The 18,532-nt window shown below is 50.6% G+C and overlaps 1 protein-coding gene across 6 annotated transcripts in view; it reads right to left on the bottom strand.

The window, feature by feature from the left end:
- Positions 1-18,041, bottom strand: part of LOC120949572 (cytoplasmic polyadenylation element-binding protein 3) — a 254,263-nt gene extending 236,222 nt beyond the window's left edge. Inside the window, exons 1-2 of one of the 6 annotated variants that reach the window (XM_040366955.2) lie at positions 17,239-18,041; positions 9,210-11,864 (exon numbers count right to left, since the gene is read on the bottom strand). In XM_040366955.2, the coding sequence (XP_040222889.2) occupies positions 9,210-11,174 (1,965 nt within the window). In that variant the 5' untranslated portion in view covers positions 11,175-11,864; positions 17,239-18,041. The other 5 variants (XM_040366954.2, XM_040366956.2, XM_040366957.2 and 2 more) reach the window with 5 other exon arrangements.
- Positions 18,042-18,532: the final 491 nt, after the last annotated feature.

The following is an 18,532-nucleotide window of genomic DNA, read 5'->3' on the forward strand; positions in this document are numbered from 1 at the left end:
TAAAATGCGTCGCTGCTTAAATTACGAAAACGTGACTCATTTCGTGAGACTTCTTTTTGCTTTTTATGGGGGGGTTGGTTGCTGCCCATCGAACGAATCAATACCGCAGCAGAAATCGGACCGACTGCCGTCCGCTTTAAGAAGGACCCTCGTACCCTCGTGACACCGTTAGCCAGTGAGACGAAGCTTGAAGACCGAAGTAGAGCAGACGCAATGTACAATGTTTGCACTGCCACAGGAAGCAGAAACCAATCGGCAATGTGAAGAACAATTTAGATAGAAAAAAAAGAAAGTTTTATGCCACAGCCAACAGACAAATGCCAGCACAAAGAGCACTACAATGGGGGAAAATCGAAGCAAAACTTTCTCCGCTTCGTCATTTTTTCCTTCACGCGCGCGGTCAACGTTTCGTCCAGCGATCGAGACAGTTTGTGTGATTGTGTCATTTGCAGCAAATGGAAAGCATCACAGGAAAACAGTGCTATTCCATCGAAAAACGCACGCCAGCCATTTGCCTCAATTAAATGTGACATTTTGGGTGCACCGAGTCGAGCGTAATTAGAGAGCATGTAGTGAGCGTAAAAGTTATGCGTATTTGATTTCCTCGCCAAGAGGAAAGATGTAACTGCCCCCCCATCCAACCTCCTCCCGTTTGATGGCTGTTCGTGTACACAGCAAGCAAGCTTTTACAATCGATACAGCCACATCACAGTGCTTGCGGAACGTAAGCCGCCAAGAAGGAAGGAGATGGAGGCAAAAAAACAACCATTTCTCTCCCCCGCCCTCCCCTGCAAAAAGCTCTAATGCTGCCAGTGTGGAGCGTTTGGATCCACGGATAATACGTAAGCGAGTGGCAGCAGCAGTAGCAGTGGCAGCTAAGCCATCAGCCATTATGTCAAGAGTGTGACGACGTCACCGAGTCACATCTGACATGTGAGTGGTGGCTTTCCATGAGTGGGAAAGCCGTGACTCAGTAAGAAAAATGAAACCAGCACAGACACACACATACGGACACACTAAATGATGTGACAGAGGCCACACAAGAAACGGTATAAAAAGAGGGAGAGAGAGAGAGAGAGAAACCTCCGAGCTGCAAACACACTCGAAGGAAACACACGGAAAGAACAAGCGCCGTGGGAAGTAACACACAAAAAAACATCGCCCAAATGCTTCACTTACACGAGCGATAGAGAGAGAGAGAGAAAAGTTGCAAGTCAAAGCACGAGGTGCGCTGCCAGAAACAGGCCCCAGTAAAGCCACAGCACCGACGGGTGTAAGAAAAAATCGGGGCCAGCGGTGAAAAAGGCAAAATGAGGTAAAGGGAGCAGAATTTACATAACCAAATATCGTCCCGTCATTTCTACGCCCGACGAAAAGAAGCACCACGTGCGCGTGGAAAACCCAGTGTGTGTGTGTGTGTGTGACGAAGCACTGTAAGTGCCCCCGGGAGTGGTACTATTGTCTTACCCGACCCATAGGCCAGAAGCGAGCGAAGAAGGACGAACGAGAGAACTATTGAGCAAACGATCTTGAGCCGCTTTTTACCATTCCAGCGTGTATTTGTATGTGTGTGTGTGTGTGTGTGTGTGTGTGTGTGTGTGGTACCGAACCAGCAAGCAAAACCAGCTCCCCTTGGTTTAACCCCTACCCCCTCCATCTGCTTTTGGTGATAAGGATCATCTGAGCTGATCGATTCGTCTTTCTTCACTGCACTAGTGTGCTTCTATGCGTGTGTGTGTGTATGTATGTTCATGTATGAGAGTCTATGGGTTCGGTTGGGCAAGAACACAGAGCAAACGGAGCAGCATTAAACCCGCTCCATTGTTTCGGGGCTGTGGCTGACGAAGACAATCAATCACGTCGCACTGTCGAAACTCGTAGCTCCCATGGTTGCCGCCCGTACACGTGTAAAGGATTAAAGCAAGCCAGCAGGCGAGCAAGAGCACCAGTAGGCAGTAGTCCTGCTCATTAAAAGTCTGGCTGAAGTTTGGCCACAGCACTGTACACTGTTCAACATTCTCATCCCTGCCCAACAAACGGTCGGTGGAAGAAAAACACCAGCGCTCGGTGAATGCGCCTCCCGGTGCAAGCCTCGTTAGTTGGTGCAGACTGCATAAATTCAGCGTACAGATTTTACTCGTTTTTTGTACTAACCAATTATATAGTGTTTTTTTCTAGTTAAAAAAAACTAGTTCATTTCACAAAGCATCTTACAGTGCGTGTAAAAAACGTCCTAAATGAAGTAAAATAATTGATTTAAATTACTTCTTTTCCATGCATTTGGGCCTATCTTTGCTGTGTAACGGGTATAATATAGGTAGAGAACCCAATTTCCAATGAAAATTAATTGTACACACGTGACCAGTGTTCCCTGTTTCTAATGAACCACCATGCGTCTCCATTGTCTCCATAGCCGAGCGTCACTTTTTACCGGCACCGGTTCAAACACATTAGAGGCGGTTTCGCAGTCATCGAGCAAACAGCAGCTCACGCTAGGAGGCTTTCGCAACTGCTCGGCAAGCAACCAGCTTCGGTTCAGCATCGATTTTTCTGAACATTGCCGCCAGTGTTGGGATGGTACGGGATGGTCCCCCTCCCCAGCACACCGCACAGACAAGGGCAAACATGGCAATCCGTTGTAAGCGGATCGGAGAGAGGAAGGCAGGGCTGGTATTCCAGCGAAGAGCCCACCAAATCGACCAGAATAACATACACTCGGCAGCCAAAGCGTAGTGAATAAATTACCACCAGCGAAACGGTACGAAGGCAGAACTGGCGCTGGCGACGTCAAGCCCGGAGCTTCGAGACCGACCGATTGCGAGGACACGGCCAGAACACTGCCAGCCAGCTAAAGACTGTTTCACTCACACACACACACACACACACTTTTGCACTCACACAGAAACATGTGTATGTGTGCGGGTATTGCCAATCCGTCCAAAAATTCCAGCGCGTTTCTTCAACTCGCTTTAGCGCTTCAGCTTGCCGGGCAAAAAGGGTTGTCCACTTCCCTGCCCTTCCTGTGCGCCCTCGGTGTTATATGGGCAGCAGAACATATAAGAACAAACCCAACCAGTTAACATTTTAAATCTTTTCCCCCCATTTCCTCCCCCCTTTTTTTTGACAGCCCGTGTTGCCGTGCCGAAGTTTCAAACCCGTGCCACTTTGACCCACGAAACCAGTGACAAGGTTTTCGTTACGGATAGGGAAAAAAGGAGAGAAAAGGCAGCCCATTCGAGCTGCTGATGATGACGACACAAAAAAAAATGCGACTAAAACAGACCCCAAAATGACAAGAGCCGCTACCATTTTGAGTTCGAATCACATCCATAACACGCGTGAACCCGTGCTCCGTAAATCGTTCAGCTCGACGGCATCTGGGTTTGTTCCCATTTTTGGATGGCTACTTTGGATGGCGTTGTTGGACAAACCTTTTTTTTTGTATAATATTCTGGGGGTAAGTTATTTAAATTTTTAAAGGATCTTAAACAATATAAATCGGCCTATCAGTCGCTTACCAATATAATGCTTAGTTTCTTCTTACTAAGTTGACACCAAAGATATCGATACAAAAAAATACTCAATGTCTCGATATTGCAATGGTCAATTGGCCCCTACAAACAAAGGGGAGGCAAAGTTTTTTGTTTAATTCTTTTGCTCCCCGGAACAGGAACACGAAATGCCATAAACCACCCAGCTCTGTTCACCCGGCACGTTTGGCATTGGTTTGCAAAAGAAAAGAAAAAAACCACCGTAAAATGAAAGCTTGCGCTGGACAAACGGCTGAAGAAACGGAAAAATTTCCGTAATCATCCCACGTAGCATATATATGTTTCATCCCAGCCCCCCCCCCCCCCCCCCACCCAGTTTGATATTGATTCGTTTCTTTTGCCCTTTTGCGGTGAATTTTGGTCCCATTGTGACGTAGTTCAATAGTGTTCTGCATCAGTTCTCGAGGTTTAAATACTCTATTGTCTCGACATTATTCACATTGGGGGAAATTTACATTGTTGTATGCTGCATGTTTCACTTGTTGATTTTTGACTGGTTATTTGACTGTAATACTCATAAAATATCTCGTAAAGCAATCAACATTCAAACAGTACCTCGGGCTGCAAATGTAAAAGGAAATTCATGGAAAATATGCTTACATGTAAATCGCAACACTATATAACATCAAAACACCCATTTCCCACGGCTTCCCCGTACGTAGTATTATAATATCAACCAGGCGCAGCTTCATTTACCGATACGATCGATTCCAGTGAATGACACTACATTCCATTAATTCTCGCTGCTCTTGCGCACCTTCCTTCACTAGCCGCTCTACCAATTTTGGTTTCATTTTCACCCTTTTTTCCCGGTACACGGCCCAGATGCAACGGATGCAAGCTTCTCCATCGCACCGGCGAACGGAAGGCACTTGCTGTAAGCCATCCGGATGAGACGAGAGAGAAAAAAGGCAGTCAAATGTCACCGTCGGCCGTTCGACGGTTCGACGGGCAAACCATACGCGGTCGCACACTCACACCCATACACATACGGATGTAGCAACATCGCCGGAAACGAAGTCAATGAAGTCAGTGTAGAAAAAGAAAGCAGCGAGCGTTAAGCTCGATCGGCTCAAGCCGCACTCTGCCTCATACGTTGCTCATGTCAGTGCACAGTTTCGCACTACTATATGGCACTAATTTGAAGAAGAAAAAAAAAATAATGCAAAAGAGAGCGAACGAGTGAGTGAGAGAGTGTTATAGGGATAGAAAAGCTAGAATGCAAAATGCACAGCACAACCAAGCACCGGGCAGCAAGCAACGAACGTATCGTTGCCTAGCTATTGCTGTCGAGCGGGCACATTCCCACGTCTGCTACAAAGACACACACCCACACACACATAGTTCGCACAAACGTTTATGCCCACGCGACACTATACCAAAAAAAAACAACAACATTTTCGCATCCAACCCAGCCCCATTCGGGTAGTAGCGACCATGATGCCGTAGCGTTTCCACGAAGCTTTCCATTCTGCTGGCTGGCTACATTGTGTGTTTCAGTAGGCCGGTGAGTGAGCGGCTTGTTGTTATTTCTTTTTTTTACTACTTCTTCTGCCCGTTCCCAGAGCCTCCTTCGTTTTGCACGGATTTCGAATGATGCAAATGAAAAGTAGGTCAAAAAGATGCTTTTAATGACGTCATTATCCTGTGCCCACATTTAGCGAGCGGAATGCTAGGGAAGGCGAACGTGTCGGCAGTACCGGCCCGCTGTCGTTGACAGCACTGTTCTAGGCTCTTGTTTTTTTCCCTTAATCTCTCTCTCTCTCTCTCTCTCTCTCTCTCTCTCTCTCTTTTTCTCTCTAACCCTCATTCTATTGCACAACACACCGAACATTCGTCAAGAGAGAAAGCCTCTGACACCATCCTGGCACACACACACACACGTGTCATGCTCAAGATGGCGGTTGTGCAAGAAAATGTGGGACACTCCGCTCCACTACCACCTTGCCACCATCCATCGCCCTCTCGATAACGTGACGAAGCCTTTTCTTCCCTGCAGATTAATAAAAAGAACTCCGATTGCTTGCTGCCGAGCCGCCGTTTTCGGCTGAGAGGGTGGCCAACACATTTAGAAGGCGCGTTAGGCTTCAATTCTCCACAACCCGCCCATTTGTCGTGCAGCAGGGTTTGGTTGGCACCCGGTTAGTGGTCCCTATCCCGTTGACGCCCTCCTGCATGGTGGGCAAACAAGGGGAAAAAATGCGTTTGTTCTTTTATCATCGGTCTTCGTTTTTCACGACATGGTATGGTTTCGGCACGTTCAGCAGCAACGCAATGGCAGAGGAGAGAAAACAAAAGCCCGTTGTTTGTCGAAAAAAAAAACGCACAGCGCAGAGCAAGGATCAAAAGTAATGCTTTGCTACGGCGTGGGCAATGTATTAGCGACTGTACGAATGTAACGAATGGCGACGAAAAGCAATCACGTTTTGCAACGCTTCTGGATGAGGCCCATCCTTATAGTCGTTAGAGTCGTTATGGTTAAAAAAGACGCCCAAAGCATCTCAAATAACTTTACATGTGACAGCAAACGCTCTGTGCGCAACACAAGGACGCTGCCCGATGGACGCGCAAGTACTTCAGTGGTGGTTCAATAAGTTAACTGACTTTTTTCGTTCCTCTCAATACCTCCTCCTCGAAACTGCTCCACGCATGCAAGCTTTATCAAGCAACGATTTTCACGGTAGTCTCAACCGTAAGGTTAATAAATTTTGGCCCCCTCCAAAGCGACTCTCGCTCTTTCCCACCCAGCACGAGCGTTATCTGGTCACTTTCAGGATGAATGCACCCGCAGCGCGATTAATGGCCGTATGGGCAGGGGGATCGCATTCGCTGTTCATTAACGCCAACAGTTGCACCCGAAACCTGCTGAATGCAACACCGCGTCACACTTGGAAAGGAGTGGCCTTAAAGGCACGGAGCGAGCGGTTGCCCAGATTTAATGGGACTCAAGTGTGGGGTGATTTAAATTAAGCAAGCAACCTTCGCTCCAACACCTGATGAGCTCGGGTGATAGTATAGGGGATTGTTCAACGAGCAAAAATGGTAGCTCGTTTAAAGTAAATTTATAATGATAAAGTGACTCTTATTTGAAGAGTAATTGTAAGCATGTAAGTTAATGAAACAAGCATTATTATGCCTTTTTTTTGTTACTCACTCGTTACGTTACTAAGTCAGTAACATATACTCTCCTTCGTTGATACACATTTGTAGTTGAAACGCATCGTTCACACCGTTCGATCAATCAGGAAGCGTCTAGCACGCTTACGACTGCACTTTCCATTTTCATCGAGCTCTCACTCAACAAACAAACAAAAGAACAATCTTGCCAATAAACGTGATCATACAAAGCCAGTGAAACAGAGGAACAAGAAACCAACAAGATGTTGGCCCTTTGTCGATACACATCGACGCCTTTTTGTGCCATTAGCCGCAGAGGAAGCGAACCAGCATCGTCTAATCTTTTGCCGGAACGATCCTCGGTGACGATTGATGAGCACCGCGTTGCTATGTAACATGACAGCTTCTGTAGTGTAAACAGTATATTGTGTTGCGCAAAGAGCCATTAGCATTAATTATGTTAGTGTAATATTAGTAACCGCTCTTATTGCTTGCGTGAATTAACCAGTTTTAATGAGGTTGCAAGCATACAGCAGCGCTTCACTACACTACACAACTTGCTCTTACAAACTCAACCACCCCCTCCCGAAACCTAAAGATATCCGCGTTCAGCGACAAAGGTGAACAATCGCAGCTATTACGGTCAAAATCAGGCAAGCAAAACCACCCGCCCTCAAACCTTTTTTTTTTTTTTTTGTTCTGTCGGCTACCGATGAACGCTACACCACCGGTGTGCGTCGTTTGGCAGCCATGCTGGCGATCAGTTGGCGGGCGGGCGTACGGACGGCCGCTTCTTTCTTTGTTCTCGCGCCTGTCCGTGCGGTTGGGAGCGGGGAGGTAGGTAAAAATAAATCCAAACAATTTATCTCTACGCCGCTACACTTTCGCTACGGTACACTTTCGCTTGGCCCGCGGTACGATTGCGCCTCGGCTGCACCCACCGGTGGGAGCGGGAGGGTTCGCGTTACTTCCTTCGGATCACGTGAAATAAAGGGGATGGGGTGTGAATTGGAGAGAAGGAAGCAGGGTCTGTCATTTGGTCATTTGCAGGCCAGGCGCTGACGACCGTCCGCCCCGTTAGGAACACGCCGAACACTCGCCGTAGCGCCCCGGTAGCGTAATACCTTCAAGGTCAAGTGTTGGTGTGGCTAAAAATGGCCACCATTTACACCGTTGTCTCCCACCTCCTGTCGACAACAGTCCGGATGGGCGGGCGGAAGGACGGTACGTCGGTGCATTACCCAATCCCGTTACGCTCACACGTTGGCATGCGCGGTAAGTTCGCTTGCGCCCCGATGCGTCCGTTTGCGTTGCGTGTTGGCAGTGCTTAAACGAAACAAAAAGGTACAGTCCGGACGCTCGACAGCTGAAAGAAAGCTGCGTTGGGGAGTGCCGGAGGTTTCGCTTGCGCGCGTGCATGCACTTGTGTGCTCTCGTGCCATAAAGTGGCGCGTATTCTGGTGGTCCATGAGGTATGTGTGATCGTGGGTCCAAAAACCGTGAAGAGCAAGCAGGCTTACTGGGTCCAAAGGCAGGCACTGTTTGTATTACTGCGATGCCTGTTGAGTAAGCCCGCCAGTGACTTTGATGCATCACAGGTTCAAGCCGAGTGGTAGGGCTCGAAGATGCTTGGAGTTGACCTGCTATCCAGGGGTACTAGCCTTCTGCTCAAGCATTGAGGATCGGACTGTTAGGACGCCTCGTCCTGTAGGGGTATGAATAGCAGTTGCAGTAACCAGTGCGTACGTTTCGGACATATCCCGATATTTTGGAGTTCTGGAGTGGAGCGCAGAGGAGCATCTAAGACACTTACACGGTCTGAAGTGTCAAGTCGCCGAGGTCGTGCCGGTAGTTTCGATCAATTTAGATCCAAATGGGTATGAAAGGGCCTGAAGATGGACATAGGACTACACAACACTAGCCATATGCTTCGCCATTCCATCTGGCGCGCATGCCAGGCAGGCATAACAGTAGGTCAGGCTTTCAGGATGTATCTTCCGCCGGATACGACACTGGAAGTTCGAACATCCCAGGCTTCGACTGGGAAGCGGTGCGCGTTACTCTTCGAGGAATGAAGTCATCTCAGTTTCTGCAACTCTAATACTGAGCTGCTATCCTGACGGAAGGGTCCATACCGGAATTGAAGGTGATGGATTTAATACAAGATATACAAAGTCGCAAGTCATACCTGGTGCAACAAGCATGGTGGTAAGTGGTGAGTTTGGAGACACACCCTGTGGTCTTCAGTCGAGCATAAAAACGCTTGTATGGGGGTTGCAGCTCCCGCCAGTGTTCATTCGACCAATTCCACTCCAATGTCCAATGTCCCCTCGGAGGGAGTTCCCTTCATTTTGTTGCTAATGCTTTAACCGGCGGGTCCCCAGAGTGTTGAGAAAAAGAGACGCATGGAGTGCGTTTAGGGCGATAAACCAGCTTAAGTTGCTAGGAGTTCCCCACTCTTCACTCCCCCGCGCAGGATAGACATACACATTTAATTCTCCATGTAAATAAAACAACAAAAAAAACTCGCTTTTCACCTACCTGGTACGAGGACAGGAACGGATCACGATTCTCATCCATGCCGGACACGACGTCGAGCGGTCCAGGAAACCCGCCAGACCCGATGCCAATGGAGCCACTGCCGCCGCCGCCGTTGCCACCACCACCGCCAGCGCCCACAATGCTGCCACCGCCCGAGCCACCGACCGAACCGCCGCCGCCGCCGCCCGCCCCCAGTGCCGATAGGGTCGATTTCGACGGGAACGGCACGGACGCATTGGTGCGCCGATAGCGCGAGGGCGAGTTGGCCAGGTTCGATTGCAGCGGTTGCAGTGCGTTCGACTGATGGTGCGACTGGTGCTGATGGTGAGCATGCTGCTGCTGCTGCTGATGGTGTGCATGCTGCATGCTTTGCTGCTGATGCGGATGCTGCTGCTGTTGGTGGTGGTGGGATTGCTGCAGATGGCTGCTGTTGCTGCCGATGCCGTACGGTGAGAGCGACTGGTTGCCGCCGGACTGGTGGGGTGGTTTGCGCGAGTGCAGCCCGTTCGGGCCGAGCCCCGACGGGTTCAGGCTCGACATGGAACGGCCCCGATTCCAGCTGGACAGTGAGCTTTGCTGCTGCTGCTGCTGCTGATGCTGATGCACCTGCTGCTGATGGTGCTGCTGTTGCTGTTGCTGCTGCTGGGTGGATTGTTGCTGCGACCAAGGTCCCGGGTTGGACCAGGATGGGTACGAGTTTTTATACTGATTTTGTTGCTGCTGTTGCTGTTGTTGCTGCTGTTGCTGCTGTTGCTGCAACATTGCATTGCCATGCACGGAGAGACCGTTCGGCGAGATGCCGTGGTGGCCGTGGTTCGGGAAGCCACCATGCGAGGCAGTTATTGCACGACGCTGTTGATGTTGTTGCTGCTGTTGCTGCTGTTGCTGCTGCTGTTGCTGCTGCTGTTGCTGTTGCTGCTGTTGCTGTTGCTGCTGTTGCTGCTGCTGAGCTGCTGCAGCGGCTGCAGCGGCAGCAGCCGCCACCACGGCACCACTGTACAGATTGCTTGAGAAGTTCTGGAACGCGCCCAGCCCGTTCATCGAGAGGTGGCCCCCGCCGGAACCACCCTGGCCCTGGCTCGTCTCGTCCGGCCCGGTCGACCACGGGCTGCTGTGGTCCGGTGTGCTACCGAACCCGAGCCCGCTCGGTGCCAGACAGGAGCCGATGTGCGACGACCCGTTCATCAGGTTGGACGTGACACCGAGACACCCCAGATCGGACGCCTTCAGGCTGAGCTCCTCGGCCACCGACTGCAGCTGGAGCGGATCCGCCGCCCCGGTACCGTCCAGCAGCAGATTATTGTTAGCGCTGTTCTGGTTCGTGTGACCTCCGTTGCCATTGATGCTGTTGCCACTGGCGCTGCCACTGCTGTGCGGGGTGCTGCTGTTGTTGTTGGTGCTGCCAGTTGTTCCAGCGTTCAGCCCACCGTGCCCCAGATTCACGATCGAGGGCGACGTAATGCTGCCCCCGTTCAGCAGGGACGAGGTGACGGTCGCCTCGCCCACCCCGCCACACCCACCGGCCGACCCGAGGGCGAGCGAAAGCTCCCGGGACGACAGCGAGCCACAGCCGTCGGACGACATGGCCGTTGTGATGATGCTCGAGACGGAGGATAGACCGCCGCCGGCGGCAACGCCACCGCTCGAGGCAGCCGCGCTCGACGCCATCAGCAGCCCGGCCGGTCCGTCCACATCGACGGACGGTTTCGGGCCGGTGCTTCCCACGACCGCCCCACCACCCGCATTGCCATTGCTCTTGGTGCGCTCGCCCATCGAGACGGACGAGGACGACGAGGACGATTCGCCGACGATCGTACCGACCAGACTGTCCCCAATGTCGGCCCCGGACGCCAGATGCTTGATGTTCAGCAGATTGTTAATGCTGAGCGTGTCGAGCAGCGACTGCGAGTTGGCGACGCACGACTCGTTCGCCAGCACCGAGCCGGAGTAGAGAAAGTCACCCATGGTCGATTCACGCGTACGAAACCACGGACCTATATAGGAAAAGGGAAGGGGTTTGGCGAGCTCTGCAGGTGTACCCTAACCTGAGGACCCGTACGGCGCGGATATTTTTTCCTTCTTCTTACACCTTTTCAACCCCCCAATGTGCTACACGTGTTCTCACTTACTTTAATTCACTCGATACACAATTTCGCAAAACACGCGCACACAAACACACACACGCACACGCGCGCGTTACTAATGAGCTTCCGTAAGCGCGTACAATACGCTGCAACACATTCGAACGAATAGCGACAGTTCGCTGCGTTTGCCGTATACACTGCACGAGCGCAATAACACTTACTATCGAACGCTTGTTTTGTATGCCTTCACATCGACATCGACACCACTATACAGCACGTACGCACCTGAACGCGCGCGACACGCCGGTTCACATCTCCTATCGCAGACGCACGCACACCGCACCACACGCGTTTCACCTTTATTCAGTAATCAGCGTTCGAATGAAACACACGCACACAAACACACACACTCGCTCTCGCTTACGACACGCATTCACTGCACGCTCATACGGTACACGGTGTCGTTACACACACAGGATCACTGTCACGGAGTGCATCCCAGAGTTCTACACCGAACGCGAACGCGACACCTTTTACACACGCACACGATACCACTGACGAGTGGTTGTAGCTGCTGTGGCGGAGAAGAGACACGAGACACGGAATTGTTGCGTTTATTTGTACATGAATGGTTTATGATTAAAAATCTGAATTAGAACTTTAACTTGATATTCCATCAACACGCACACACACATACACACACTGGTCAGCAGTGTGGAATGGATAATGGAAACGGTAGGGTTAACAGTGCATTAGAAGCTGAAGAGAAGTCAACAGTTAGATGTGCCCGCACATCGCACGTCCGTTTTCTAAGCGAGCGTTTACACCGAGCAACACACCAAGATAAACTCGAATTTGGCTATATATATATGTAAAAACAAAACTTAACACATTAACACACACTAGATTCACGACCGCAAAACGACGTATCGGAGCAGCGTCGTTTCAGAGTGTCGGCGCAATGGTAAGTGCGACGGTAGCTATATCTCTATCCACCATCTGCACAGGAGAGTGTTGTATGCACACGGGACAACCTTGTGCACGGTAGCACCTTAACACACGGACTGGTTGGCGTACGGTACGACGCGTACCGCATCTAGCCACTACCAAGTCTCTGGCCGTTGTGGGTGCAGAGCGTTTTCCCCTGCGCTTGTTCGCAGACAAACAAAAAACTGGAACTGGGCGCTGCGATCTACCGCTGCTGCTGCTGCTGCTGCTGCTTCTGTTGCGATCAACTTGTTCTATGAAACGAAGCGACACGAATTGACCGCAGAACACCGACGCTGGCTGCGTTTTATTCGTCGATAAACCTCCCCCCAACCACCCCCCCCAGCAGACTAAAATGGGGCTTGGAGCAGTCCGTCCCGAGTCCCGAAAGCTCAGCGCTCGCCGTACAAACGCCGTTCGGGTCACTCACGCGCCGCGTATCCCTGGGCCCGAAGCGGCCACATCCTGGCCCGAAGTTTATTCGGATTTGGCATTGCCCTCTCCCACACTCCCACCGGGTTCCCACCGTCCCGTTTTGATAAGCATGGGCAATGGGGAGAATGGTTCGAGCGGATGGTGGGCAGGGTAAACAAAAACGCACATTTATCCCAGTGGCACCGTACCCTAGTGAACTCGGGCGCTCTAGCGGACGGGGCCCCGAACGCTCCCGAACCCAAACGAGCCTGCAGCAGCCATCGTGCTGAGTGACTCGGCACACTCGGCCCGGGGCATGCGCACCGGCGGCCCGTACCCGAGTTCCGTACCAATCCTACCGAAATTGTGCCGTACCGTGGCCGTATGAATGGTACACGTAGGAGTTGTACGGGCCGGAAAACTGGTGACACATTGAAAAAAAACTTAACGAAGATACTTTACCACCATCACCACCACCACCACCGACGGTGGATATCACGGTATTACGGTGCGTATGCGTCGCAAAGGGTCGTGAGTGAGCTGCAATAAGGTTTTTTTTATATGGAATTTCCAGCAGCAGAGTTCGACTTAAGAAATCAAATTCTTCCAAAGAGCGTCGCTTACGGCCAGGAACTCCTTCCGCCCAAAAACGGCCTCCTTTACCCTGGCGCGTTGCGACAGACGCGCGTACGGATGCGTCTAGACGGTGGTCTACCCGGCCACGGCCGCTCACATCATCAAATTGCGGCGAGAGCGCCTACTGACGTCAGTAAAATTGCTGCCGCCTTGCTACCAACCCACCCTCCCCCATGATGAACCGGAAAACCGATCGGAAAGCTGTCGAAAGCAAGCTCCCGTACGGCTGGAGCGTGCGCCTCCCTTCACCTTCCAGCTTAGACGAGCTGGCCGTCGTCTAATGATAGCAGCGTTCCATACAAAAAAAAAACTGAGACCACATTTTATCCGTTTTAGACCAGGTCGATGTGTGACGGTGGCCCAGAACGTGGAACAGGGAAGGGAAACCACGGTGCGGTGTAATGATGGGAAATTTTCCGCTATGATTGATGCGTTCCGGAATGGTTGTTGTATTTTTTTTTGTTTCGCTACTCCCATTCTCTCTCTCTCTTCCTCGGAACTAGAAACAGCGAAATGGTGGACGGGAGAAACCCCTAGCACACCCGTCCACATCAGAAGAAGAGTGGACGTCGATGGCCCATTAGTCGGTCGGGATGGCCTGTGTGACTCCTTGTCCTCCTCCTATCCGGCACCGTACACGAACCGATTACATATTTCATCAGCATGAAATGATGGAATTATGAAACATTACCACCCTGCAGCACAGCACTGGGCCGGAAAAACGAGTTTCACGGTGCGTGTAACCGAATTGATTTGCGTTCATTCATAATTATCGTTTTGTTTTTCCCTTCGTTGCTCGTTTTTCGTACTTTGGAACATCGGGATAATCGCTTAATTGTTGGAACATCGTCCCGGTGCGCGCATCATTTGTCGGTACGGAGGCTCTTCAAATCATAATTAAGAGGGGACCGTGGGCATTTATGTACTTGACTGGCGCTTAAGGAACTACTTGCAGCGCATCGTGCCGTGTTTTGCGTTCGATCGATGGTTCAACAGATTATTGGTTGTGTAGCTATAATGTGTATTGTTTTTTTTACCTTAAACTCTCTATCAGTTGCATTGTGGCCTTATTCAGCACCCACTTGTATGTTAACATTTACATGCGTATCTACAACACATGCAGCAATCACCCAACAAACATCAAACATGTGCCCAAATGCCTGAAAATAATTATTCCTTTTTTTTCTGTTAGCAACCCACAGAACCACTCCACGTGCCAGTTTGGCGAAGTACGAAAAAAACGAACAAACGGAGGCGAGAAGAAAAGCAAAACGCTCACCCCGCTATGTAACCCCAAATGTCAAATTGTTCTGTAAACAGATTTCACGGGCACATTTGAAACGGGATTTCCGCTCATCGTCGCGTCCTCTCCTGTCTCACAGTAGTGAGCGGCCACCGCATACCAGCGAAGAAAATGGTGCCCCACATATATGCCCCCACACAGCAGACGGCGTCGGTGGAGGGTTTTTCCATGCCAACCGACGGCTGGGCTATCCGGCCGCTACCAAAATTCGCCGGATTCGCACACCAATACCGGCGCAAACACGTGCTGTGGCGAAAGGAAGGAAAATTCGCTCAATCTCTCTCTTTCTCTGGCGAGAGAAGCGCATTGGGCCAGTGCACTGGCGAGAGTGCGTGAGCGTGAAAACGGCGAGAATCGCTTTCCCACGACACTTTCCCAACCTGAGATGCCAATGCAGACACTCACTCAGGTTGAAAAGGAAAGAACGTACATGTACTTTCACACGCTGGTTGGTGGTGCGCGAGAGAGAAAGGGAGAGGCGAGCGCGCAGATGGGCAGGAGTAAACGAGAGAGGTAATAGAAATCACACAAAAAACGGCACATAACAGCAGTGCCAACTTTGCGGCATGAAAAATCAATCGCGAAAAAGAGAGGTGAAACGTACTGCTTCTACCCACGGTACTGTATTTTCCTTCTCTCTCTTTATCTTTCTCTCTCTTTCTCTTTCTCTCTCCCTGCACTACTCAGTTTTCCGGCTTTCCTGGATGGATGTTTGGCCACTTGCACGTAGTACATCTAATAATGCTCTTTCTCTTTCTCCCGCATACGCACACACACAGTCGCATTTCCTCTCTCACTCACCACTGTACCGAGCAGTGTCCCTGTTTTGACTCTCACGGAAAAGCAGCATTTCCACTGAATGAACCGTTTTCCACTCTCTGCACGGGCGGTTGCTTAGCACTTGGAGGTGGTTTGAAGGCGCTGGGTGAGTTAAGGGGTAGAACTATAAATGTGTATACGTCAGTGGCGAAACTGTCAAAACAGTGGGGCTATTTTTGTATGCTGAACACGGGGGGAGAGCTGCGTACGTCACACAGTAGAACGCAAAAAAGCCACATAAAAAAACCCAAAACTCCCGCAGCAAATAGAGAAACTACAATTTTCAGGCGTTCTTTTCCATGGTTCTAATTTGCTAAACTTCCATCGATTATACCGAACAAGTCATACCGAACAACATAGTACGCACACTCACACACACTCACACACACACATACACACACTCGAATTGGACTATTTACATCGCTATCGTAAGCAATCGATTGGACGGTAGGAGTTTGGGGACGGGGTTGAATACGCGCCTGGTGCCGCGCCATTGCATGCCGTTGGACGACAAAACGAGACGTATTTCACTTGACGTACCACTACCACCACCGTGGCAAAAGTGTGACGGTCGACGGGGTGATCGTTATCAGCAGCGATAACGATGTCGTCACCGAGGTTTTGCGTTGGGGTTGGAAAACGCGACACGAGGTCGGCGAATACCGGGGACAGTCGTTGACAATTCTTGCTGTGTGTGGTGCATATCTTGAAATACGTTTACGATATTGTTCTAGCTTCGAGGGGTAATACACACGTACACGCTGCTTCAAAAACATATTGCACAGCACACACACACACACATATATAATGAACGGTTGAAGACACACACACACACACACTAGCGTATCGCGTTATGTGTCACCACACAGCTTGCCCGATAAGCAGCAGCAAGCATCGTTCGTTAGAGAAAAGTCAGACGCTCTGGTTGCTGTGGCGCCCTCATCGATTGCATTCGACAACACGGCAACACACACACACACAGCACATTGCGTTCTTGGATGGTGGCGTATGTCGCAATCGTACCCGGCCGTAGGCACACTCAGAACTGCATCAATAATGTACACCACCGGGCACCGGGGCTGCCGATGGATTGGCTCGATAAGCTTCCGCTGCTTTCCGTATCGGGTCGCACCAACACTCCCTAGCCCACCGTCCAGACTAGCCGGGAAACCAATCCATTGCCACACACTCACACACACACACACAGAGGGAAAGAGAAGTTTACACCACGGCCTACTACGTTGACGCGACCCCGCGAGGCGACTAGGGTTTGACAGTGGGAATGCAACTTTTCACGAATGCAACAATACCACAGCACGGTCGCAAACGAAACAAACGTGCACAATGTGCGTGAATGTGCTGATGATAGTAAGCACCAGCACCAGCACCAACAGACACGGCCTACACGATGCTCGAGCTGAATGGTCCCGGGACTGGGTGGTGAGAGATCTCTCCCAAAATATTCACCTTGCTCCGGCTCGAAAAACACCTGCGATGGCTTTGGAGAGGTTTCAACATCACACACACACACACGCACGGAGCAGCTAGAGCACGTCATAGTTTTTCCCATCACCACCCCCCACCCCCCCCCCCCCTTCGCCCCCTCGCAAATCACGCACACTCAGCTGCGTGTACCTTCCTGCTGCTGCGTCCTCTGCACGCTCTGCACGCGTAACATACGGCAGCACGCACGGACACACAGCAGTGCCTCAATGTGTCCGAATGGTTTGGGGCCGCAAGCAAGTTGGAAAATCGTAATCTTGACACAAATGCACTTGTGTATCACCTTAACACACGCGTGTCCACCGCTGTACTAACACCGATGCGAAGCTGGTCACACACGAAGCGCGCCTCTGTCTCGGTGGCTCTTGTGGCCTGGGCCCCGGAGCCTTTCCTTGTCAACTGGGAAATGGGAAATGGGCGCCCTGGTGCCGTACTGCCTGGCTGGCTGGCTGGCTGGTGAAAAACCTGTTTCTCCATCGGTCGCTGGCTCACACGTTCAGCGATGAGCGAGAGGCCGATATACCGCTCCCGCTACCGTGGTGGTGAGAGCGAATAAGCGCAGGCGATGCAACAAACCGCTGCCCGTATGGGGGTTCATTTTCCATCCGTCACTCACCCCGGCAGGAAAGCACGCAGGGACGCAGAGCAGGAGAACTCGGGAAAACTCGGAGAACCCGGTACCGTACCATCGCGCAAATGGGGCAACGTGCGCATGCCAACAGCTGTTATCTGAGTGACCGCGGTGGTGGTCGCGCTTCGGTCCCGTGCGTGCCGTGGCCAAATGAACCAACGCCGTTGGCTGGTTTTTTTTCTTTATCAAACGCACACAGGGTAAAACAAAAATGGGAACCAAATTCACCCTTCGTGAGTTCGAGTGAGTGCGATAAATATAATTCACTCCGCTCCTAATGCCCCCACATTCCGTTCTGTGATAAACGCGTGTGCAAGAGAAGATAAAAGTCCCGTCCCGCACGGCTAGAGAGAGAAAGTGAATGCACTACAGTACAGTTCTGTGAAGGAGTAAGCACGGTTGAAGATGGAGAGGGAAGAGGTGGTTTTTCGAACATTGAAACACTGTCGGTGGTTGAGCGGTGTTCGAAAATAGTCCCAATTTTCTTCTAATTGAGAGAGAGAGAGAGAGAGAAGGAAAAAGCGAGAGTGAAAGAGAGAATGTAGTAACGCACCGGGAGAGCATGGCGGCCATTTGCGTACACAGCCGCCACGTGCTTTCCGTTGCGTTATGCTGTAGCGTTTGAATTTTGCAATTTGTAGATAAAGTTGAAAGAACTTTTCTAATCACGTTTTGACTGGTTGTATGTTTATTTTCAGATGCAAGTAATACGTTCTGCCGAATCTTCTATATTCTATGCATTGAATGAAAGTTTTAAAAGATTTCTCATTGGGTTTTAGAAAACACCTCGTTTATGCATTCAATATTAGCAACGCAATATAATGACTATAATGTATAATGTATAATGTTAACCATTTTATTACATATTTATTAAACGTCATCTGAAAATTATGTCATTATATTGTAAATCAACGTAACCCAGCTCAGGGCATGCTTCAGCACATGC

The sequence above is a fragment of the Anopheles coluzzii genome, chromosome 2 (genome assembly GCF_943734685.1).
Source record: "Anopheles coluzzii chromosome 2, AcolN3, whole genome shotgun sequence".
Lineage (NCBI taxonomy): Eukaryota > Metazoa > Arthropoda > Insecta > Diptera > Culicidae > Anopheles > Anopheles coluzzii.